This window comes from Ricinus communis, chromosome 5, assembly GCF_019578655.1.
Source record: "Ricinus communis isolate WT05 ecotype wild-type chromosome 5, ASM1957865v1, whole genome shotgun sequence".
Classification (NCBI taxonomy): Eukaryota; Viridiplantae; Streptophyta; class Magnoliopsida; order Malpighiales; family Euphorbiaceae; genus Ricinus; species Ricinus communis.
Window position 1 is genome coordinate 23,010,872 of NC_063260.1, and position 24,918 is coordinate 23,035,789.

Genomic DNA, 24,918 nt, shown 5'->3' on the forward strand with positions numbered 1-24,918 from the left:
TTTATAGATTAGACCAAATATTTTATATTGTAAGTTTAGCCCGATAATAAATATCTATATATATATATATATATATATATATATATATAAAAGTAATATTTTAATATTATTTTCTCTCTCGTACATGGAATAATATGTAAATCCTAAGTTTTTTTTTTAAATTTTTAGAGAATTAATTATTTTAATATTTTTTACTATTATATATAAAATATTATATTATAATTTTAACACCTTAATTATGACATATAATTATTTCACTTTTCTCTACCTTTTTTAATTTTTTCATAACTTTTACTTTAGATAATTTTCTTTTCAAGTATTGTGTTGCAATACAATATATATAGTTAGTTAGTTAGAAAGTCAATTAATATATTTTATATTTTTCTGAACTTTTATAATATGGTATTAATATTAAGTTTAGTGATTTTATAATCTTTATTAATATTAAAATTAAATTAACTATAGAGCGAGCAATTGTCTAGTATATTCTAATTCGAATAAAATTTTCAATTTGAGTCTCTCAATTTATAATAAAAAGAATATGATTATGTAACAAGACATATAGTCACAACTCTTTCCTAAATTAAATTTAAAGCAGAAGTTGTATATAATATAATTGTAGAGTAAATAAAAACTGAAAGGGTGTGAAGATTACCCTTGTCCTTAAATCAATTAGGATGGAGTCTAGAAGCATGTGGAATGACTCTCCGCCACCCTATAGGATTGAATAGGATAAATTTCATTTGTTGTTTGTGGACATAAACTACAAATAGAATTGTCCCCCACAACATTCCTTAGGCCCCACTCTTCTTGAAAACTTCCAATTAACAAACCCTCCACGACCACCTTCTTCTGATCTTTCTTTTTTCCTTTTGTTATCATCAGCACCCAAAGGGATTTGTAGAATTTTTAGAGGTTGAAGAAGATTCTTTATAACCATATGCCACCACAAACTACCTCTCTGCAAATTGCCCAACCACATTCCTCAACCTTCTTAGGTTTCCCATTCCAAGATTTGACCACTAAAAGTTTTACCCTCAATTTTGTTTTTACCCTTTCTTTTTGTCGTTGCTTGAACACTGATTCCATTTTATCCAATAATTCAAACTGATTTGGTCTATATCAGCTTTATAAGACCCAATTAGTTAAAGATTAACACCATATAAAGGATGCTAATACTTTAGGCCAGTGCATGAGATCTGGCACGCTGTGAGTTCTAATCAATGGAGTTATATGTAATGATTTCTTTAGTAATAATAATTTCTGTTTGTGGATTTGAGCTCGTAAGGTCCACACACACACATATATAAATCACCATGGAAAATTTACTTAGCAAGTACATATATATTAGTTAAAAGAGAAAAAGTAATCTATTGTTTTTGTTGTTTATCGCAAAGTTTGACCCATGATTTGGTAAGGTGAAATCAAAATGGAGGAGCGCAAAATAGCAATTATTGCTGGGTATCAATAAGTGGGGAAATATTTTTTTGTTTTTATTTCTGGACCCATTGAGGACAGCAATCACATAATAATAATAATATTGATGGAAATTTTATTTGGTAATATTTATATCTCAACGTGGGGATGTATGTGATTACCTCATTTTAGAATGGCATCATCATTTTTATTGCATTTGTCATAAGAACATAGTGCCTTGGAACATGATGAATCACACACGCCATGTGTTGTTCGTTCCACTACATGACCTAACAACAACAACCGGCTTTTGAATAGTCATTTTGATCATTACCATCCATGAACCACTAGCTACTGCACATTTAAGTACAGGAGGTACATTATATCTAATGCAGTTATACATAATTCGCCCACTTCAATGTTGAATATCCTTTCCACATCACCATTTCTTACTTATTTTTCTCTTTCAGAAATATTGATTCTCCTTGTTCTGGAATTTAAAGAAATTGAATTAAAAGTGTTTAACAAGATTTAATTATTTTTTTATCTAATAATCCAATAGTAAATTAGAGTATATCTATTAAAACTTTCATTTACAATTATTAATTTAGCCACACCTCAACACTCAAGACTCCTTTAGAATTTTTATTAAATTAAAAGAAACTGTTATTATCTTATTTATATATTTTTAAATGAATTTAATTATTTATATAATGAAAAATTAGCAAAAGAGAAGTTACTAATAGTGTGTGATCTGGACTGGGGGAACCAGTACTACAGTTAGGTTATATCTGTTGAGCACTAATGAAAGTCATTTGAAATGCCGACGTTACCCTTGCGTTCGTAAGTCCATTGTGTTACTGAGGAAGGGTAGGGGTGAGAAAATAATTAATTAAGCGAAATAAAGAAAGGCGAAGAAACCAAAATGGAGAGGGAGATCTTTGTCTGCACATTGTTTGGAGGTGCGATGTGGTCAGCCTTTGATGTGCACAGTTGGCTTGGATTTGATGCTTTGGTTTGGTCCCCTTAGCTTAGCCCCCCCCTCTCTCTCTCTCTCTCTCTCTCTCTCTCTCTCTCTAATATATAGTGATAAAGAAGTTTGCTTTAACGTGCGTGTTGGGTTTCTTTCATGTTTGCCAAATTGGCATTTTTTGTCCGGTGGTAGTGACTGGTGAGTGTGTGACTGGATGTGGCATGTGTGGGTACGAAGGTCCTACCCTTTCCCTCTAAAATTGACTACTACTTACTACCCAATAATACTCAAACCCCACATCGCCCATAAACACCAAACATTTATACATTACACCCGCACATATATGCATAATCCTCGATTGTTTATCTTAGCTTAATTAAAATTAATACAATATCCCATGCATAGTAATTAATTTGTGCAAATAAAAAAATGAAATATAATTATTCAAATAGACTATATAAACTCGAGAATTAATAAAACATTAGTAATCCTAAGTATTACTCAAGCTAAACCCCCTTCCCTATTTGTAAACTTAAAAAGATACATATAAAAGGAGGATGTGCTTTTCAAATTTATGGACGCGGGAGTGTCTGTAGAGTGTAGAAAATATGAATTATTCCCAAGTATGAATTCTGAGAGGCCCCAATTATGGAGAATAATTCCTTCTATTGGGAATGGGGTGAGTGAGTGTTTAGTGGTTGTGGTTTATAATCGAATTAAACTGTTCAAAACAAACTAAATATATTAAATTATTTGTAGATTTTGTATAAAGCTAAAATGAATTAAACCCCACGTTTTAAAAGGAATTCGGAATAGTACGATTTGTAAATACCGATTAATTTAATTTAAATTATTTTGTAATATTAAAATTAACTTAACTTTCAAAAATTAAATTAAATAATCGAATTAGAGAAAAATATAAATAAAACCAGCCTAAACTATAGATTCTGTTCGCCTAAAATGTGGTAGTCGTATCCTTGAATTATCCATAGAAATACATAAGGATGGTGGTATATGCATATTTATAGAGTAAAAGAAGCTAAACCAAGGTCCTATTATTATGGTCCTGGTATCAATTATAGGTTGCCCATACTGTCGGCATTTAGATGTGCATTCACGGCATAGGGTTTGCACATAATCCAAGATTTTTGCCACTAAACTGGGGCAATGTTTGGTCCTATCCAGGAATTTTGTTTAACCTAATACATTTGGTATAAAATTCATTGTTAGCACGAAAGCTATAATGTTTAGAGTTTATAGATATCCTTTATATATTAAATTCACCAAAATGATAAACTTTAAAGATCCCTTTCGAAATTGAGTTTTTACCAAATCTCTTATATTACTAAATGAAAGATTTTATCTAATTTCGTTTTTTTTTTTTTAATTTCAAGATTACTCTTAAATTCTATAAATTGTGTGTATAATTTTTTAATTTATTAGTTCAAAAACTTATGCAAATTTCAAATTTTGTAATAAAGCTTAATTTATTCATGAATTATAGGATGAATTTAAATGAATTCTATATATATTTAGAGATATTTTCATTGAATTAGAATTTAATGGTTCAAGGGATTTACATTTCAATTTTAGTAACATTTTAAGTTTGAATCTCCACCTCCCATTAATAATAATAAAAAAAACTAAATTGTTTTACAGAGTGGCATAACTGATAATTTTTTAATTTTTTATAGCCAATCAAAATGTCTGATTTCTTAATAACAGTTAAAAATTATTAAAATATTGAAATACTTAAGTTCAAATCAACTATAATTCAAAATTTTTCACCGACAACTATACTTATTTAAATAAATATTCTAAACTAACTTTTTAAGATAGTTTTAATTATTATTGTTTTTATTTTACTAACGGTAACTTAATTTGTTTAACTTATTAAGTAAATAATATTACATTATATAGTATTAAAATCAAATCTTAATGGATATTCAGTAATAATTGAATATATGTTCAGCAACAATTAATAATAAATAATTAAACCCGTAACTTTCATTAGTTTTCAGCTAACTGTCAATTATCAACTAGTAACAAGAAAAAAATATACACAGATTAATTGCCAAAATAATAAAAAATAACCTTTTTTTTTATTATTTTCAATGTTTAAGAAACAATAATTTATCGATTATGTGTTTGTTTCATAACATATGAAACGTATCTAAATTATAATAATTATATCCTCTTTAAATTTGTTAAAGAAAAGGAGAAAACCACAACCGCCCATTCATATCAAAATCATTTGAATTTTCCTAATAAAACCGGCGTCATCATTTTCCTTTTTAGGGGTAACTATAAAACTAAATTGTTAGTTAATGGTGAAGTGAACCATTAATCAAGTGGGGGGAATTTCTGTCATCATATGTAATCAACTTCCTATAGACAACTGCATACTAACACACCATTGCAAAAGATTTTCCCCAAACAGTGCCAAAGCTAATGAATCCTCGATGATGTTAAAAGGGAATATGACATTGGAATGTTAATCAAGTTGGAATAAAAATATGTGAAACCAAATTAAACCTATGATCGTGATGGTGCATATATATATATATATATGGTGGACCTAAACCGTCCGTGCCACGTGTTCTTTTTGTTTTTTTTACAAAGTTTGTATAACCTTTTATTTCTATTATTATTTTCTTTTTTCAGGAAAGAATATACGGCCTCTGGTAAACGTCAATTATCTGTTAATTATGTATTTGTATTTCAGAAGTAATTTTTGTTTTCCTCGTTCCACTGACTTTTCCATTTCACTAATAACTACCTCTATAGTTACATTGCATCGGATGGCATGCACATAGCCCTAATTAAATGTAATAATAAATTAATGCCTAGATTAAAGAGAACAAGTTTGAGATTAAAAAGACTAAAAACTGACAGCCAAATCTGGAAACTATCTTCAACATCCAAAAATTACACAGTGCATAATAATATATTATCATAAGGTGAATACATATAGTATAAGGTAAGAGTAAATGTATAATATAATAAAAGAATTGCAATGATCAAAGATAAATTAAACAAAGGGAGGAATAGGACTGCGCAAGAATAATGATGGGATGTTATATAGGGAGGAAGAGAAGATCCCTTGAAAGACTACAAAATCCGTTTGTTCCCCCGAACTATGCTTTTCTTTTATTTTTTTCTCTTGCCCTTTCTTTTTCTCCTTTGCAGCTGATCTGAGCTGCCCACCACATGCCTATGTACCCTCCCCCAGTGCCTCTCTCTCTCTTTCTCTCTCTATCCCCCTGACATTGTTAACGGTTTCTCTCTCTGTATTTCTTTTCTTTGAATCAGTTTCATATTTTAATTTCTCCAATTTTCTATTGCATACTTCAGATTGGATGTTAGGAGCAAATCCAATTACCATTAATAATAACAGCATCAATTTTATTTTGTTTACTGATCAAAGGCGAGAAGAGAAGAATATAGGCATACATATATATATATATAGCATGCAAGAGCCAATGAGACCTTGGGAACAAAGAGCATGGTTATTCTTACATTTTATGTTTGTTTAGAAAGTAAAAGAGAAGAAAAAAAGTGACTTGATCTCTGATCACATGGAGCCCTCTTGTCTTTTATCTCTTGGAATTTTCACATTCTCTTCTGTTTAGAAAATGAATATAGTCTGGTTGAAAAAGTAGCTATGACAACATTTGTACATGGTTATGTTTTGTTACCTTACAACACCCATTTCTAATCTGATCTTCTAACTCATGAGGATAATGGATATTATATTTACAGCATCCAATGGTTTCATACCTACATGCAATAAAGTCCTCTCTTTTTATTTTATTTTTATAGTTAACTTACATGCAATAAGTTAAATAGCTATATCCAAAACCAATAGATGCATGTTACTGCTTTTTTCAACTTATAACAGAAAAAGGAAGAAATATCTTAACAATTATCCATACATTCGAACTAGATCTTCACAAGCAAGACCTATTTAAGAAGATAAATTATTGTAAAATTTATTTTAGTTAGTTTTAAGGTTTTGAAAATGAAAAATAAATCACACCTCCTACATTATCAAGGGATGAATTTTTCGAAGGAATCCTGTTCAACATTTAACCACACTCATCAGTAATTAATTTAAATGGATAATTTTTTTATTTTTTATTTTTGCTACAAATGATCTAATATGGGAAAACTGGTCAATTGGATTGATATGCCCTATGTGGATGTAGTTGTGGAAGTAGATTTGCTTAACTTATAATAAACTAAATATATTGAGTCATTATAGCCATGAGTTTAAAGGGTTTATAATGAGATTTGAGATGCATATAGCATACAATATAAATAGTTTTTAACTTTAAAAAGAAAAAGAAAACAAAGTATAGATAGATAAATAGGTAAAGTGGAATTAGAAGTGGGATTTGCGGTGTGAGTGCGTCGGGGAATGAGCTCTAGGGATTCCCTCTAGCTATTGTATAAAACAAAGGAATGTTACGTAGTGATGTGGAGTGAGTGAGTAGTCTCTCATGTAAAATGTTCTTTCTTGAACCTCTAAAAGATTCATCTGTTGCTTCCTGCTTTACCTCCCTGTCTTTTTCTTGGAGTTTGAATGCTGTCCCTCCATACATTCTTTTCCCATTCTTTTTATTAAAGTTAATTTAGCTTAACAAATTCTTGATTAAAATATAATAATCTACTCTAATTGCATATTATAAAGACCAATTAAGAAGACCCATCACGTGAAATTCTGATTAATATACTCTCTCTTTATTTTTATTTTGTTGCTTAATAATAATAGTTATAATCTTTCTCACCCGCTCTCTACTCAATCTTTCTTTTCCATCAAGAGAGAGACTCACGTCGCCACCTGCTCTTTGTCTGTTTACTCTTTGTTTCAAGGATTCCTTAGTGAGACAGAGAGAGAGAAAGAAAGGAAAATGCTAGGCAACTGTGAGAAGATGGTTGTCATCTCTCCAACTACTAACGAATGGCCACAGGTTCTTTCTTTCTCTCTCAATTATTATACAAGAACATGACCCCATTTTTTTTTTTGTTTCTTTGCTTTTGGAAGAGAATATCTAACTTGTGTTGTTATTTTACCCTAAAAACGCCACATTTAACTCTTTCTTTCTTTTTTCTCTTTTTCTTTTTCTGCTTTTCTCTTTTCTTTCCTTTGGTGCAGAATCAGATAGATGAGAAAAGCTTGATGGTATCATCAACAAGTAAACTAATGGAGAAACGGGGCCAAGACCCATCACAACCACAGCAGCAGCAGCAGCCACAGCAAGCTCTCAAGTGTCCTCGCTGTGATTCCTCAAATACTAAGTTCTGTTACTATAACAACTACAGCTTATCTCAGCCAAGACACTTTTGCAAAGCTTGCAAAAGATACTGGACTAGAGGTGGAACTTTGAGGAATGTTCCTGTAGGAGGTGGATGCAGAAAGAACAAGCGAGTCAAAAGGCCATCTTCTTCTGGTGGTGAAGGTACTATTAATCAAGTCTCTAGTGTAAACCCTAATAACCCTTCTTCTCATCAAACCCCAATTGATCATATCACTTCCACTTCAAATCATATCAATCATTTGTTTTATGGCTTACCCACTAACCCATCTGAAATGAATCTTCCATTTGGAAGGTTCAATTCAAGAGTCTCATCAAATATGGATACTGGTTACGATCTTCCGCCTCAGTTAAATGCTCTTGCATTAGGGTTTTCATCAGGAATCCTAGGCAATAATGAAGCTAATAATGGCTTTAACCCGACTAAGCATATCCAAGATTCAGTTACTTCAACTTCTCTACTTACTAATTACTCCTCCATATTTGGTTGTTCCTCTTCTTCCACCGCCACAACTTCTCCATCTATAGCCACTTTACTTGCCTCTAGCCTTCACCAACAAAACAAGTTCAGTGTCAAAGACAGTAACAGAGCACCTAACCACTTCCAGAATCTGACACCTTTTGAAGATTTGCAAATGAGTTGCAATAGTACTGAATCTGGGATTGCTATGAAAGAAGTGAAAACTGAACAAGGACAAAGCAGGCTGCACTGGAATATGCCATGCCAAAATCAGATAGAGCAAATGGGCTTCTCATCATCAGAACCTTCACTCTATTGGAACCCTAACACGAGCAGTGTCGGTACATGGCATGATCCAGCCAATATTGGATCCTCAGTCACTTCTCTGATATAGCACCAGCTAAAACACTATTTCTTTCAAATTCATCTCCCTCTATTTTTTTCCAATAATCTTGGTATCTCTGGTTAGGTTTTATTTTTTTGTCAATTATATCTCTGTTCGTAGTGGAGTTTATGGTCAAAGTGGGAGTGTTCGAAAAAACCAAAAAATGGGAAAAAAAATAGAAAAGAATAAAGTATAAAGTTTGGCATTGATGCAAAATTAAAGATGAGAGGAGCTTGGATCGGAGAGATCATGTCAGCTGCAAGAAATCAGCCTGTTGGTTTTTATTTTCAAAGGTTGAGAATATCCCTATTTGCGCTGAGAGGAACCTCGGATCTTCTTCATATCTCATCATGTCCTAGTTACCATCATTATCACGGTCATCTACACAGTGGTGGAGAAAAGGATCAACTATTTTGGTGCAGTTCTTTTGTATCAGTAAGTTGGTCTATTACTTTTTAATTTGTATGTAAATATTTATGCATGACAAGTACTCCTTTCTTTCTAATGTAGTATTTGTTATTAGGTTGGGGATTTTGGTGGGATATATGTTACAATCGTCTAGACGAGGCACTAATTCCTTTCTTGATTCTGAATTATGGTACTCTTTAATACTTTTTTTTTTTTGGGAAAAAAGGTTTGGATATAGGTGGTATAGGAAAGAGGGAGATTTAGCATGGTAATGTGTCTTTTTTTTTTTTTTTTGTTAACGTTATGTTCTTCTTGGGTCTTGGTTATATGTTGTCGACTTCTTTTGTATTTGATGTTATTTGTAAGGAAATTATGGTTCTGGGATGCACAAATGTTCACATTTTCATTTTTACAACTATGAATATATTCTTATAGAAAAAGAAAAAGAAAAAAGGAAAAAAGAATATCTATGAATATATGAAATGCATGGATAATGAGTACCAAACTTGATGAACAATGTTAAGGCTGCTATGTAGTGTTAGAGACCCAGTCACGGAAATATTAGGAAGAGTACCTTCTGAATAATTTAGCTAAGAACTGTGACTAGTAAACACTAGATGTTACAGCTTGGATTTTAGTAAGATATGGCTAATTCGAGAACAGTGCATATACATATATGTATATTGTAGTACATTCTCGGAGAAGACACAGGAAGTCAGAATCTTTTACTGGCAAGAATAGATGGAACTAGATTTCAATTGATTAGGAGTTGGATTGTTTTGGTGATTGAGCTAATTAGTGGGTGTCAGAAGGTTATGCTCACCATTGTATTCTACTTTTATAGAAGCTAGTCCCTCTTCTTCTTTTTTTTTTTTTTTTGATAGTTTAATTTACACTCTCTGCTGAAGAGTTTATGAGAGAGTAGATTTTATTTTATAATAAATAAGGATAGCTAGCAAGCTTTAATAACAACATAAAACACATACACACAGTAATTCATACAGTAGTTCAATCATATTCCTCATCGTAGAAAACCGCCACTGCATGCAGCTCTAGTCTTATTTCATAGTTCTTGATTTTCTTTCTGAATAATAAACTACATGGCAGTGACATCAATAAAACCAGATATAACAATATTAGGGCTCCACGTTCATAATTTTTGACTATGAAACTGATAATACCCAAAATCATGCAAAAGAAATTCAAAAGAGCTAGGGTTGAAATCTTGCTAATGATTTATATGCATGGTCTTTGCCTATGAGAAGCATAAATCATATAGTACGTATATCTACTTTCTACCGTGCCCTTTATTTCCTTAGTGGCACAGACTGTTCAATCACTTGGAAAAATGCTAAGCATTTTATAATTGACTTGATAGGAAGATGAAGAGGAATTTAGTTGAAAATCTTTTACATTTGTAAGGAGAAAACAATTAGAAATCTTTTAGCTATGACCATGTAAATAGAATTTTTACTATAGATAACCAATACTCTAATGTTTCCCCATTGAATTAATTTAAATAATGTGCATGCCGATTGATGGTAGCCATTGAAGCCAGCAGACTTTTATTTACACTTAAACTGGTTTTGGATGCGAATTTCCTGAGATGTTTCTATTTTACTTATCTCTTTTATTTGTGATGCGTAATTAGTGGAAAATAAATCTTGGCAGTGAGTCTTGAACGCTCTTCTTAAATGAAATCTTGTATATTAAGCTTGCGTGGGGGCTTTTCTGAGAAAGTTTATCTTGATGTACTTCCATAAGATGCTTGATTTTTCATGTCTGCTATAATCTTACTAAGGCTTCATTTGTTAGCTTGCCAAAAACTATTCTTTATCAACAGCAATTTTATTTTAGGAATCATTTTGAAGCTAAATTATTAAGTTAAGAATCTCGATAGTTTATTCATGAAACCAGTTGCCTTGAATTTTACATATCACAATGCCTTATTTTTGAACGTTCGTGATTGATATGATATGTAACATTGATTGGCATGCTTAAAAAACAAATAATGGACCCGTACATGGTGCATGTATTGCTAAAAGCTAAAACATGGTGGATGATGGCAGAATATGTCCAAGAAGAAAGTGATAATAGTGGCAAAGCACCGAAAGTATAGAGATGGCAGTGGCTATATGTGGAGAGTTGGTTAGCCACCAATAGTAAAAAGAAAAGGAAAAAGAAAGGAAATAGCACACCTCTTTACTATTGGTATAGACACTTATAGCTAGTATAATGATGGAGATGATGGCAGCTTTAGTTGATGTCTAACAGTACTAGTCACAAATCTAGGCCAAACAAAATTCAAATATAGCATTGATATGCTGATAATTTTGCAATTCATTTACTAGGTTATTATTTTAAAGAATTGGATACGGTTTTTTATTTGAAAAAATATTTTTATGATTATTTTTTTTTAAATCTTTTTATGATTTTTTTCTAAAAGAATTATTTATATAATTTTTTATCTTATTTAAAATTTTATTTGGATAAAAATATTAAAATTATACAAAAAAGATACTGAAAATATATTATTTAACTTGTATTATTGTAAAACTAATCAAATGATGTAGATTTATTATTTTTATTTTATTTCTTTCTATATGATATCCATGAATTAAATGATATTATATTTTTTTTTTATAATAACTAGTGTATTTTGATAACATAAAGATATATAATTAAAATAAAGTCAAGAGGGATACTAATTTTATATTTATCGTAGTATTTAAATTTGTTACGAGAATGTGAATAGAGTTGAAAGATGAATATAATGTTGTCATAATTTTATTAAGAAAAATAAAAATAATATAAATAAAGTATAAAAAAATCAAAAAAAAATACTATAATAAATAAAACTGTATAAATAAACTTGTTTCAAATTTTGTTCTGGAAGAAAAAATTGGAGCCTAAAATAAAATTTTACAGCCTATTCTCAATATATGTGAAAAACCTCTCTAGTTTTCAGAAAAGCGCCAGCCAGACCCTTGAAGTCTGGCCTCAGGACCAGTTGGCCCCCTAATTATTCTTGGAAGCGGTCCATTTGAGCCCTTCCATTACAAAAACCACAAACGCACTGTGTTCCACCGACTCGTACAAGTCGACAAAAATAGACCGGCGTGATTTTAGTAACGGAATGGTTCAATTTCAAATAGGTTGCTTTTAAAAGAAAAAAGAAAGGGCGTATTAGATTTAGAATAAACATAATCAAGTGTTGCTTTTTATTTTAAAAAATATAATTTTATAATATATTATATATATAAAGAATAAAATATTTTATTTAAATCCAATTGACTTTTTATATTTTATTCTAGACTTTGTTTTTATTTCTATAAGTATTAATGACTTTAAATTTTTTTAATTTTTATCAATAAAAAAATAAGAATTACAAATATCAATTAAATCAAATGTATCGAAAGGGAGATTGCATTTATTAAATACAGAATATAGAGTAAAATTTGACTTTCCACGTCTAGAGAATCAAATTGACTCTCTACTTTATATTTAAAAAATAAAAAATACATTGAAAAGTCATTTTATAAAATAACTCACTAAAATAAAAAATTTGACATATATAAAAAGTTGATTGAAAATGCTATTAAAAACTAAACTTCAGCCTTCTCTCTTTATTTTTTAAAATTCCAATCAGGGTTGTGTCCAAAATTGCAAAAATCACAGGCAATTAAGTAATGAAGAAACTCTACCCATTTCTCTTTATTAATTTATACATAATTCATAAATATTACCAATTTAATCTTTAACGGTCTCCAAATATTATTTTAATGTATGACATCTCTTAATTTTAATTTGACTTTTCTACCTTTTTATTTTTATTTTTTCGACCTCTTTTGTTTTTTTTATACATGTATTTTTCTATCCTTGCTCACTTATATTTTGAAAAATTATATAAAAAATAGTAAAAATACATGAAAAAATGTAAAAAGGTTCAGAACAGAATTTGAGGACTATTATAAGTTAAAAGAAAAATAATTGAGAAATGTCAAGAGTTAATGGGCGAAATTAGATGTTAAGCCTCCTAATTAATGTCCACGAATTGTAGAACAGACTTGAGTTGTTGATCACTTATCTACTGAGTTTGCTGCACTGCCCCTAATGCAGTCATCTAATTAAGTTGCACTGAGGATAAAAGGGCTAAGCAAATAATCCATAATTAGATTAATAATGCATAAGGGCCAGTCTATCAGCCGCCTAAGCTACCGGCAGCTCAATTGCCGTTTAGCTGATGCTTAAGTTTATTAGTAGATACTTTTAGGAAAAATAATAAAAATATTCATATTTTTCTTATTTTATTATGTAAAAATATCAAGAAAAAAATATATAATTTTATAATTTTGGTAAAACAATAAAAAAAACAAAAGAAAAATTAGAAAAATAACTACTATAATAAAATAAATTAAAAAATAATATATATATTTTTAAAAATTGTCTTTATTAATTTTATGGTATTGCTGAAGTGTTTCTATACTTTTGCCACTAATTAGGTTTGTGTTGGTTCGGTAGCAAGAAGAGCATATATACATATAGAGAGAGAGAGAGAGAGAGAACCGGAGGCACTATTTTATTGTGGGGACCAGGCCCTTTTGCTACGAAATGGCAGTCCACGCTAATTAGAGTAGATCCGTGCACGTCTTATAGGCTTTGGTCCATCATTATATTAAATGAGATCAAAATATTTGTTGTCGTAAATCGTAAAAACAAACAGTAATCTTTATAGAATTATATATAATATATTATTTTATAGTTTTATAGATCCCATAAATAGATATAAAATATATAATTTTATGGAGTTCAACGAATATAATGCCTCTCTATTTTATTATTTTCGTAATAGCCGACGTTAACAAATATTGTAGTCATAGATAAAATATAAATCTAATTAAATAATAATTGGTTATTTATCTGCGTATTGCATAATTATTATAATTATTCTGACTATAATTGTTAATATAAAATAAATTTACAGATAAAATTGAATAAAAATTTTAATATTTTTATTATTTAAAAGTAATAATAAATTATTTTTTATATTTTTCTTAAATTTTAGTACTTTAGGATCAATATAAATACAATAATAAAAAATTATTTTTAAAATATTAAATAATTAATTGTTAGCATTAATTAATAGTATTAATTTCTAAGATTATAAATTATTATAAAATTATAAAATTAAATTACCAGTTAATAAAATATTAAAAATATAATATTTAGAATTAAAATTATTAGCTAATTAGATATTATTTAGTTAATATAATATTAATAATATGATTAAAATATTATTTTCTAACATTATAATCATTATTTAATTATAAATTATTAATTAATTAATTAATTAATAAAATTTTGATAAAATTATAAATAAATTTAAATACAGGTGTCAAAATAAAAATTTATTTCAAAATATAGTCATATATGTCAAAAGAATTTATATCCTAGAATTTTATATATATAATATATATAAAATACTAAATGAGTTTTATAAAAATCACAAATAGAAGATTTAACCGGAAAAAATCCAACTAAATTAATGTACATAAACTTTTTATTAAAAGATTAAGTTTTATATTTTTATTAAGAAATTTTAAAAAATTTAATTAATTTGATTAAACCAAATTGTATAACTCAAAATCGAACTAAATCAAGTAATAAATGTTTTTCTTGAAAAAAGAAATTTTAGAAAATACAAACAAATGAAGGATTCAATTCATTGTTTAAAGAAAAAGGGACAAGGAACCTGATTGAATAGAAACCAAATAAACAAAGAAAAGAAATTGTTTAAAAATAAAGCGGACCCAGCGGGGGCTAATGGACTTGAGCCCAGAAGAATACATGTTTGAATTGTGGAGTTATTGTTATGGGTCCAGCCCAACTTGCAATATTTTTTATTGCTTTTGGACACATGTATTATGCGCTTTTATGATGGACTTGTTATGTCTTATTTTTTGGTCAACTTTGGCATGGGTTTTGTGGCTTAGGAGAAGCTTGTAGAGGCTATTGTGTAGACACTTAGTGTGTGAAGAGAGCAGCAATTTTCAGATTGAAAACATACACAAAAGAGAGAGGAAACTAGAGAGTTCCAAAGGGTGTTGTCCTGCTCGTTTTTCTCAGCACCAGTTCTAGTGTTTTGGTCGCCGGAGAAGATCCCACCGTTGGATTTTGTCAGCTTGTTGAGGACACACGGGGCTACATTCTGACCGTTCGGATCGTCAATTGGAGCTTCGGTTCATCGGGAATTGTCTCTGGAAAGAGCTGCTGTTTTTAGGTGAATTCTACACTTTTTTGTTCTCTATTTCAATTCTCTTATTGTTGGTGTTTGTTGGTGGGTTGTGAATCCTTTGTAGACTGATTTGGGGTTCTTTTTCTTTAAATTTATAAATAAGAGAAGTTAAGGGTGGACTCCTCAAAAGGTCCCGTGGTTTTTACTCTTCACATCGAATAGGTTTTTCACGTATAAATCGTGTGTGTTGTTTGCTATTTTTTTTTTTTTGTTATAGCTAGTTATTTACTGTATTTAGTTGCTGGTTTCCTTTGTTAATTTGGTTATGTGACAATTTGGGTTGATTGGATTGCATAATTGGTTGGTTGTCTTGATTGTGTGACAACATTGTTGGTGTCGTTGTGACCCCCTTCCAATCCCTACAGTTATTTGGATAATCAACTGTGATTCGTTGAATCTGATGCAGCTCAGGTTAATGAAGGGATCAGAGGGTCCAGATATAATTCATGCTTTCAATGTAGTGCTGGATGATTGAATTGAGTTTGCTAAGCACTTTAGGTTCGCTGGTTGGTCTGCGAATCCTGTAGCTCATCTGTTGGCTCAGGCTGTGTACATTTTAGATCAGGTGCTATGGACTGGTTCTCGCACCCTCCTGATTTTTATAGTTCATGTAATTGATTCTGAATTTTATTTAATGATATGATATTTGATTTTCGAAAAAAAAAGAAAAACACTCTGATTGAAGGCTTTACGTTGTTTGGTTAATCTATAAGAGTTCCTGTTTTGTTTTGTTTTTTATTTTTCTTTTGTACTTATTTTGAGCTTTGATTCCTCATGAAGGGAATTTCAGAAGCTTAGCCTCACCATCCTTATTGACCAACTAGAATATTTTTGTCTCTTAACAATTGTAAGCCATTTTGCGCTGTACCTCTTGCACTGGGGATCGAGCTTGTTGGTCATCCTTGTCCACGTTTTACCTAACCTAATGAGCTTGATTACTGACAACTATATTTCTTGTTTCAAAGATATCTTCAAGCTTCTTCACTTTCTGCAGCTCCTTTATATTTCTTCATTTGAGTAATAATAATAATTAAGTCCACTTAATCTACCACATTACTTATAGGAAAAATTAATTACATATTAATATCTAATATCATTTATCTAATAAGTATTTTCTATTAATTAATTTTTTTATTATGAGTGACTAGTGGTAATAAATAATTCAACTAAATACAAATGCTATATTTAATAAATAATGATACATTACTAACATATAATAACTTTAATTTATATATGACATGCTAAATTAATTTCAGCTAAAAATTTTTCCTTTCTTCTTCACATGATAACTAATCAAAGACTAAAAAAAATAGTAAACTATCTCGTTAGTACCAAGCTTTTATCACATATATTCAAATGAAATTAATTTTTTTAATTTATTTTCTTTCACTACCACATTTATTATTTTTATTTCAATTGATGATACCAATTAAATTAAACATAATAGATATGATGCTAAAAAAAAATTAAGAAGTTGATACTATTAAAATATAAATAGTAAATTCTTAATACTAACCACGTAATTTATCCACAGAGAGAGATTGACATATTTTTAATATATTTAGGGTTGCAATCGGTGAAAGAGATTGATGATTAGAAAAACCTTAGCGAATAAACTGAAAAAATCTCAACAGGAAGGTTGTTAACTAAGTTGACATCTACCCACTACATTATAGACATTATTGTTAGATAAATTTTGAATAATTAGAAGTTAAAACCCAAACCAAAATCATTGTTCCATACTGAAGCACATACAAAAGGACGAGTCTGACCGCATACATGAAATATAATAAAATGAAGAAAGGAATGATGAGTAGTTGGATATTTAGAATTAATGCAACGATTGATATATTATTAGAATGACACGTCTCCTTACTAGCGACCAAGGCAAGTCTTTAATATTCATGGCACTTCCAAGAAAACTCAAACCAAAGCATCTTCTTTAGGTCCCTCTTTTTAGTCACTCGCACTATCCAATTGCATCTCGACACACCTTTTTTTCTGGATAATTTGCATTTTCATTTACCATCCCAATTTTATGTCTCCCATTATAGACATGTATATTGAGTTACAATTATCCAAAGATAATAACTTAGAACTAAATTAATATATACTTGAAAAACCGATTAAATGAATCTATGTATGCATGTACCTAACCAAATACATTAGAATATAAGAATATAAAGAGGGTTTAATTCTTTCATCAATTAAAGTATCATTTATGACAATGGATTAAGATCTTTCAGGAGTTGGTAGTAATTATGCATCAAAGACATTATAATCCTAGAATTGGGGCCATCCCTATTATTCACATTTTATTTATTGATCCTTTTGTGACGTCGCGACGCCAAAGACAAGACCAATGAAGTAAACAAGTAGTCTTAATAAAAATGGAACCATATTAGCTTAATTAGGCTAATAATTTGCTAACAAGAAATAAAAAGAAAAATGCTCTCGAGCATACATACCTCTCATGCCCTTTGTTTTGCTTCTCACCATCACCATATTCATGCTATTGCATAGAAGAAAATATTATTAAATAAAACATCCAGTGTTCTTTCCATAAATTTGTTTGCCTAAGCTCATTTTACAATCGGATTAATGTTTTTGGATTCAAAATTAACATCTCAAGACATTAAAACAAATTAATTGTGTATAGGTTATTTGAGATTATCAATTTTTTCTTAGATTTTACTTAGGGCTGATAATGTGGTAGGCATGGAATGGCGGGAACAGAACGCCATTCTTAACATCATTCATTTAATTATATATATATATCATAAATCACGTATCACATGATATATATATAAAATTATGAAAAAGAAGGACATATAAATTTATTAAAAAATGTTTATTGATTAATTACAATATAATAAAACAAAATAAAATAAAATATTAAAAAAATTCATATAGAGTTATTTATAATAAATAATAAAATAAAATATTAAAAAATTTACAATTAAAATTTATTTGTTCAATAGTGCCATAGGCAATGCGTATTATCTAAAATAATGAATTATTAACTCATCATTAAACTTTAACACTAATTTCAAAGCAATTAACATGATTTAAACATAAAATTTTATAATTTTGTATAATAATTTCAATAAATTCTTTTATATTTTAAAATTTTTTGAAAAGTAAATTGGCAAGCTTCCATTTAATGCTAAACAATGATAATAGTTTAAATATCTAAACCTATATATAAAATTAGAATTAAAAGATTTAACTTTATACTTTTTTAAAGTAAAAAAATGAAAGAAAAGATCTACGGGAAAGTGTTTGCTATATTCTACTTTATTAAAATAAATTATTATTATTATTATATAATTATATAATTATATTAAAATACTTTTACAGTATATGTGAATACTTTTGGTTTTTCTTTATAATATATTAAATTTATTTATTTATATGTAACTATACAGATAATCAATATAAATTTCATAAGTTATAAATAAATATAATTAAAAATAGATTTCACTATAGAAAAAAAGAAATTTTTCATGATCTTGATACTATAAATATTTATGATGATAAATTTAAATATATATACATACATACATATATATATAATTTTAACTTTTAAATTATAGTGAGTCAAATAATTAATATTTACGTGGATCGTACATGAGTAAAACACTAATACAATGAAATTAGAATTGAACCAATCTCTACAACCGGTTCAAGTTAGCTATTTTCAGGTTTGATTAGTTTAATTTCGAACTAGTTTGTTGTTCGAACTATCCCTTGGCCAAGTCTACCTATCACATTGCCATTCGCAAACGTTTACTTAGATCCAATTAACAAATATTAAACTAGCTAATATCATAAAATTTTGTACGAATTCAAATCATAGACCAAACACCACATTAGAATTCACAATAATATTGTGACATTGTCTGTCTAAACTTATAATTTTGAAGTAACAAATGAATAGTCAAATTAAAAGTGAAGTTAAAGGCAAGCTTAAAATTTTACAACAGGATAAAGGGAAAAAGAAAAGAAAAGAAAGCAGATTTGTGAAAGAATTGGAAGTGGCAAACACACGTGGATGTAGTTTCAAATCCACTACAGGAACTACGTTTATAGTCATGATAACTACCCATGAAAAGGGGCCATATGATAGCATTTGATATAGAAATTCAACTCATTGTATGGTCAAGGATTGCTATTCAAGCCTGCATAGATGAAATGTCATTTACTTACTATAGGGCTAATCAAAATGATTAAAAAAATGTAAGTGATTAAATATACAGAAATTCAAGGGGCTTTAACACAAAGAAGCATGACCAAAGTGACCAAATGATAGGGCAATGGGGCCTATAAGTTTCATAGCGATGGGATATTTGACATAATGTGGGAACCCACCACTTATGCATGCTTTAAAAAGAGAAGAGAAGAGGGGGAAAATTAAAAGAAAGAGGTACAACATCATGTAGATGTAGATGTGGTGCTAAAGGCAGACACTGGATTGTTTCTCCATGCATCTCTCTCACCAAACCTTCCGAAGGACATTGCAATGTATAAGGTGTAAAAGAATAATATACAAGAAGGTGTGATTGGTTTTCTCGTTAAATCTAAAGAATTGAATATAGTGAAAAGTGCATTGCGACTGTAATGTGCTTATTTTAAGTTGACAAGAACACAAATTCTGATAATTGTTTGAACTAGTGATAATAACTTTGCAACAGTAGTATAACGTTTTTGACAATAATTTGCACGACCTCTGCTATGTCCACAATAAGGACCAAGACACCAACTTATGAGCGACCAGAATTCAAGAAGTATAGTGTCTCAAGATCTTTGACTGTATAAAGCATAAAATTCTAAGTTGAAACAGGTCTGCAATTCAAACTGGGGAAATTTACTTGTGACTAATTTTCAGCACCAAGATCAAAATCATAAGGAAAGAACTTTTCACTTTTTTTTTTTCTTAAAAAGAAAAAGAAAAACAAGGCATCACTCGAATTGATAAAGCCATAATAATATGGCTATATCAAGTCCAACCGAAACGGAGGCAACTTTTTCTGGTCTTCTGCCTATAAATAACCAAAGTAAAATGGTTATGGAGCTAACTAATAGGGTTCTCTCCAGTTGCAGTGTAAAACACGGTGTGGCGTACGTCAAAAGCAGTGATGGGGTTATCCCAAGAGCGAGTATTGCCTACTTTTATTCTCTGCCCACAGATCTCATCATGGCAGACCAAAGATTTGCTTTGCTCGGAAACCACATCACCCCCACCCCCACCACCTCCACTCCAATAGCCCCCCTCCCACCTGGATATAGTTTCTTAATTACGCAACACCAGTATATATATATATATATATATATATATAAATATAAAACAATTGAAACGACTTGTTTAATAAAGAAACCTACCTAGAGTAGCAGTCAAATCTTCAAAGTAGAGGATTAAGTTTGTTCAACATCATAAAATAGTAGTGCTCTGGGTGCTCCATGCTTGTTGGCTTGTGATTCCCAACTAAATGCACTACTGCTTTTGTTTCTTTCCTTTTGTTCGTTTATATAATAACAGTAGGCCTTATTAATGACCATATAGCAACACCATTTCGTGTGGATTGGATAAAACCATGCAGGAAACTCCATCAACTGTTTGGTCATCTACGTCACTAATTAATGCCAAAATGCTAAGGCAAAATAGCAAAAAGGATGAGAGAAGCATTTATTTAGCTTTGCTGACGCTCTGTGAAAATACTCTTGTCGACTGGGATTTGCGTGAAGATGTAATTGACTGGGAAATTATGAGGTGGGTAGAGCGATTAAGAATCTATAGAAATGATGGCTTGACGAAAAGCATCTTTGTATGTTCAGTCACCCACATGCACAAGAACAAACCGTCTTGTCCAACAACTTTTACAGGGACATCAGCTACCTCCACTATCTCATGCACCCTTACTTTCTTTGTTTTTAGTCTTTCGTGTACTCTCATAAACCCTAACTAGTCCAAAAGCATAATTAAACTAAAGAAATGCTTTGAATGAGAATTGGAAATTGAAATGATATTATGAGGAAATTTTATCTTTTAAAGAAAAATAAAGAAAAGAGAGAACAAATAAGCAAAAGTTTAAGCAAAACATACCATCTTTGATCAAAAAGTTCAAACTTCAAAACAAACCTACCTCAACCCAGCAATATATGATATAAGCATAAAGGCTGGTGCCCCTATATTCTTGCATTTACACCATTTCACAATATACTCCATTTACTTCCCGATCCCCAACGCACATGAAACCATTTTTGCTAATATTGTAAAAAGAAACAGGAAAAAGAAAAGATTCATGGGTGATCTGTATACAAAAAGCAAAGAATAATACTTCTAAATAAAGTCATGTAGCTGTCCGTTGTTTGGCGCTTGGGCTAAAGAAGATGTATATATAGCTCAATCACGGTGGAGGACCATAACCTGGTAGATGATGAAGCCACTGATCTGTCGGGTTCAAAGTAAAAGAGCCACCATTGACAATGTTGCTGCTGCTGCTAGTGTTGCCTGCTGCGGTGCTGGTACTGACACTCCACAAAGCAGTATCAGATACATTAGTAGGGTTAGTGTTGCTAGTGATAAAACCTGCAGTTTGCTGTTGATGATGAGCAGAAGCAGCAGCATAAAAAGGATGGTCTCCAGTATTTCTGTTATCTCTACTGCCCATATTGTAAAATTGCCTTTGTTGTTGAATCTGTTGTGACCCAAAAGAAGGAACAACAGCATTAAAACCATGCAAAAGACTCAGACTTGAACCACCTCCTGCAAAATCTCCACCAAGATTCACAGGTTGATGATTTAGACTAAACGATTGGGGTAGAGTTGGTTGGTTACTCAAAGATTGAATTGCGGCTAAGGAATTCATCAAGAATCCACCTCCACCACCAGCAGAAGAATAATTGTAAGTTCCAACTGAAGAAGCTCCAGGAGTTGAAACCAGATTCCCCGATTCTTTAGCCCTCAAACCAAGACTAACACTTGTACTAGTAATCATATTCTGTGTTGTGTTCGCCAAAGATTGAGACCTAGAGTTCTCACTTGAGGAAGAAGACGTGGTGGTGGTTGATGATGCTGATGATGATGATGATGATGTTTTCACTCTTTTCCCTTTCCGGCAACCGCCACCGACAGGGACATTCCTTAGGGTTCCGCCTTGAGTCCAGTATCTTCTACAAGTCTTGCAAAAGTAACGAGGCTGAGATAAACTGTAATTATTGTAATAACAGAACTTTGTATTCATTGATTCACAACGAGGACATTTCTGTGGCTGCTGTTGCGGCTGATTTTGATTCTCTCCTTGTATCCTCCGATCTTGATTCGGTTTCAAGATATCTTGATCTTGCTGCATACTTTTCTTTTCTTGATTGGTTTTCGGTTATGGGTTTGATTTGTTTTTAAGGAACAGTTGAAGAAATGGATTGTCTTTTGTATTTTTGGTGCATGCAGGTTTTTGAGGGGAAGAAGGGCTTCAAAATATAGAGAAGGCAAGTGAAGGACCAACGTGTCTGCCCCTGGGTCTTGAGAATCTGGTACTAGTAATTAAGAGTTGAAAAACCACGGCCTGATTGTGTTTTACCTTGTGCATGCCCACCCACTTCTATAAACCATTGTCTCCCCCTCTCTCATTAATAAATAGTCACCAAATAACACCAAATGCAAAATCAAGAACTCCATATCTCCCAGAATCCCCCGAGATTTCCACCCTCTTTTCTGTCTCTTTTAACTATCTATATATGCATACACATAATTAAATAGCACCAATAATAACTGATAGCAAAGAATCACCTGTTTTTAATTGTGTGATTGAGAAGTGTGTACGGCTGTCGGGGCAGGACAAAGGAAAGGTCTTAGTCTTGTAAACAAACATGGCATAAAAACAACGGTTCATTGGCTTGATTGAACGACTTTGTGCTTCAAGATTATTATTACTCCTTAGTGTTTACCTACATGTCGGTCCCTGGTTCTAACACATACTCCCGAAGACAGAGATGGCAAATAGGTGATATATGAGAGATTAATCAAGATCAAGAAAGAGGGATGTATAGAATACAGATAACTGTGCGCGCAAGTAGGAGAAGGACCAGAGCAAAGGCGGCAGCCGCGGCCAAGAAGAAGGGTAGTGTGCGGTGGCTGGTGGGCAATGGCTGCGGTGGCTGTTGTGTCAGAGTTGCAACTAGTAGTTAACTTTTTTTTTTTCCTTCTTGTTTGTTCTCGCTTTCTCTCTCCTTCCACTATCTCTCTCTCTGTCTACAACCTTCTATTATCTATTTGTTTTTTTTTTTTTAATTTATTTGTTTAATTTTCTTCTGCTTGTTCTTCTTTACTTTCTGTTCTCTCTGACATGGCGTTTTTGCGCCATCTGGATGCCCACTCTTGATAACTTCGACATTCATTCACTGAAATGACACTCGTGTCCTCAATAACTTAAAAGATGGGCAATTTTACGTGTCGCGTCCACTTTTATTTATTTATCTTTCTTTTGAATCCATGAAATTATATTTTGCTATTGTTTCTTTTAAATGTGCATTCACAAATAGGTTTCTATATAAGAATAAAAAGAATAAGCACAATAATATAGAAAAATTATACAATGAAACCGGTTTTCTAATTTAATAATTCTAGTTGGAACAAAATTCCAGGAGAATAAATACATTTAGCAAATTATATGATAATATAAATTCTCTTTTTTGAGTGTATGGATGATTATTTATTTTGACAGTTCTTTTTCTAATTATTAATATTCAATTAGTTTGTTAATCCAACTGGATATTTTACATGAAATGACATATTCATAATATAAAAATCTTTCGATATTATATTATTTATATAGGTCATGATAGGAACTCCCATGAAATAATTATAATGTGCGACATTTTTTTATTCAGGTGTAAAATATGGTAAGAAAATTGAATGTATGGCATCAGAAATAGCTAAATTCTCTGTTAGAAAATGGGAAAGTTTTAACACAGAATGATACGCAGGTAACCAATCCATTAAAACAAGTGGGAGAAGGGTAGTTTTGACAGTTCAAGAGGTAGAGATGCATAACCTCACCACTTTTGTCATTATCTACAAGAGGCAAGAGGCCTGAGGGTAAGGGGAAGAAGTTTCAGTATTTCTTAAATCTGAGAGAAGAAGCATGTGGCATGAGGCAGGTACCAGAAAGAGGAATGACGCCCATATTCGTCAACTGCTCCTGTATATCAACAAACAGCCACCACCTTGAGGACAAACGGATTTCGTTATCTTCTTGTTCTCGCGATGATGTGGTGGTGGAATTGAAATGATGCTAGCCTAGCTACCATTATGGGGGTCCATCATCCTCTATATATGGCTTAGTTTTGAGTTTTGAGTTATGAGTTTTGACCTTGACCCTCCTACCACTGTCCCCCTTCAATTTGACATGGACCTTTTCCTTGATTATCTCCACCACTGTTCTCTAAAGTTTGAAGGGGTTCGCTGCTCTCTGGACCATCCTCAATCTAGTTTGAGATGTTGAATTAGAAGTGCTGTACAGTTTCAATTAGACCCGTTCATAGTCTGGCCTGAATCCCACCACTGTTCTTTTCTTTCCTTTTTAAAAAGAAAATAATTATATATAATTGACAGATTAATTACCTAAATAGTGACTAAATTTTTATTTTATTTTATTTTTAATA

General features: G+C 30.9%; 2 protein-coding genes across 3 annotated transcripts; one reads left to right on the top strand and one right to left on the bottom strand.

The window, feature by feature from the left end:
* Positions 1-7,075: 7,075 nt before the first annotated feature.
* Positions 7,076-9,344, top strand: LOC8258447 (dof zinc finger protein DOF1.4). Of its 2 annotated transcripts, none has more exons than XM_002509406.4 (2): positions 7,076-7,362; positions 7,548-9,344. In XM_002509406.4, exons 1-2 carry the CDS (start codon positions 7,303-7,305, stop codon positions 8,559-8,561), a joined length of 1,074 nt encoding a protein of 357 aa, XP_002509452.1. In that variant the 5' UTR covers positions 7,076-7,302; the 3' UTR covers positions 8,562-9,344. The 2 variants fall into 2 exon arrangements, 1 of the variants encoding a protein (XP_002509452.1); XR_003078164.2 differs by lacking the exon at positions 7,076-7,362 and having other exon boundaries at positions 7,369-8,987; positions 9,076-9,344.
* Positions 9,345-21,382: 12,038 nt separating this feature from the next.
* LOC8258449 (dof zinc finger protein DOF5.4) lies at positions 21,383-23,785 on the bottom strand. Its single transcript, XM_002509408.4, has one exon. It carries the CDS (start codon positions 22,605-22,607, stop codon positions 21,663-21,665), a length of 945 nt encoding a protein of 314 aa, XP_002509454.1. The 5' UTR covers positions 22,608-23,785; the 3' UTR covers positions 21,383-21,662.
* Between the last annotated feature and the right edge of the window lie 1,133 nt (positions 23,786-24,918).

Coding starts and splice junctions, on each gene's coding strand:
- LOC8258447 (XM_002509406.4), top strand. CDS start 7,303: ATGCTAGGCAACTGTGAGAAGATGGTTGTCATCTCTCCAACTACTAAC. Junction 7,363..7,547: donor CTACTAACGAATGGCCACAG/GTTCTTTCTTTC, acceptor CCTTTGGTGCAG/AATCAGATAGATGAGAAAAG.
- LOC8258449 (XM_002509408.4), bottom strand. CDS start 22,607: ATGCAGCAAGATCAAGATATCTTGAAACCGAATCAAGATCGGAGGATA.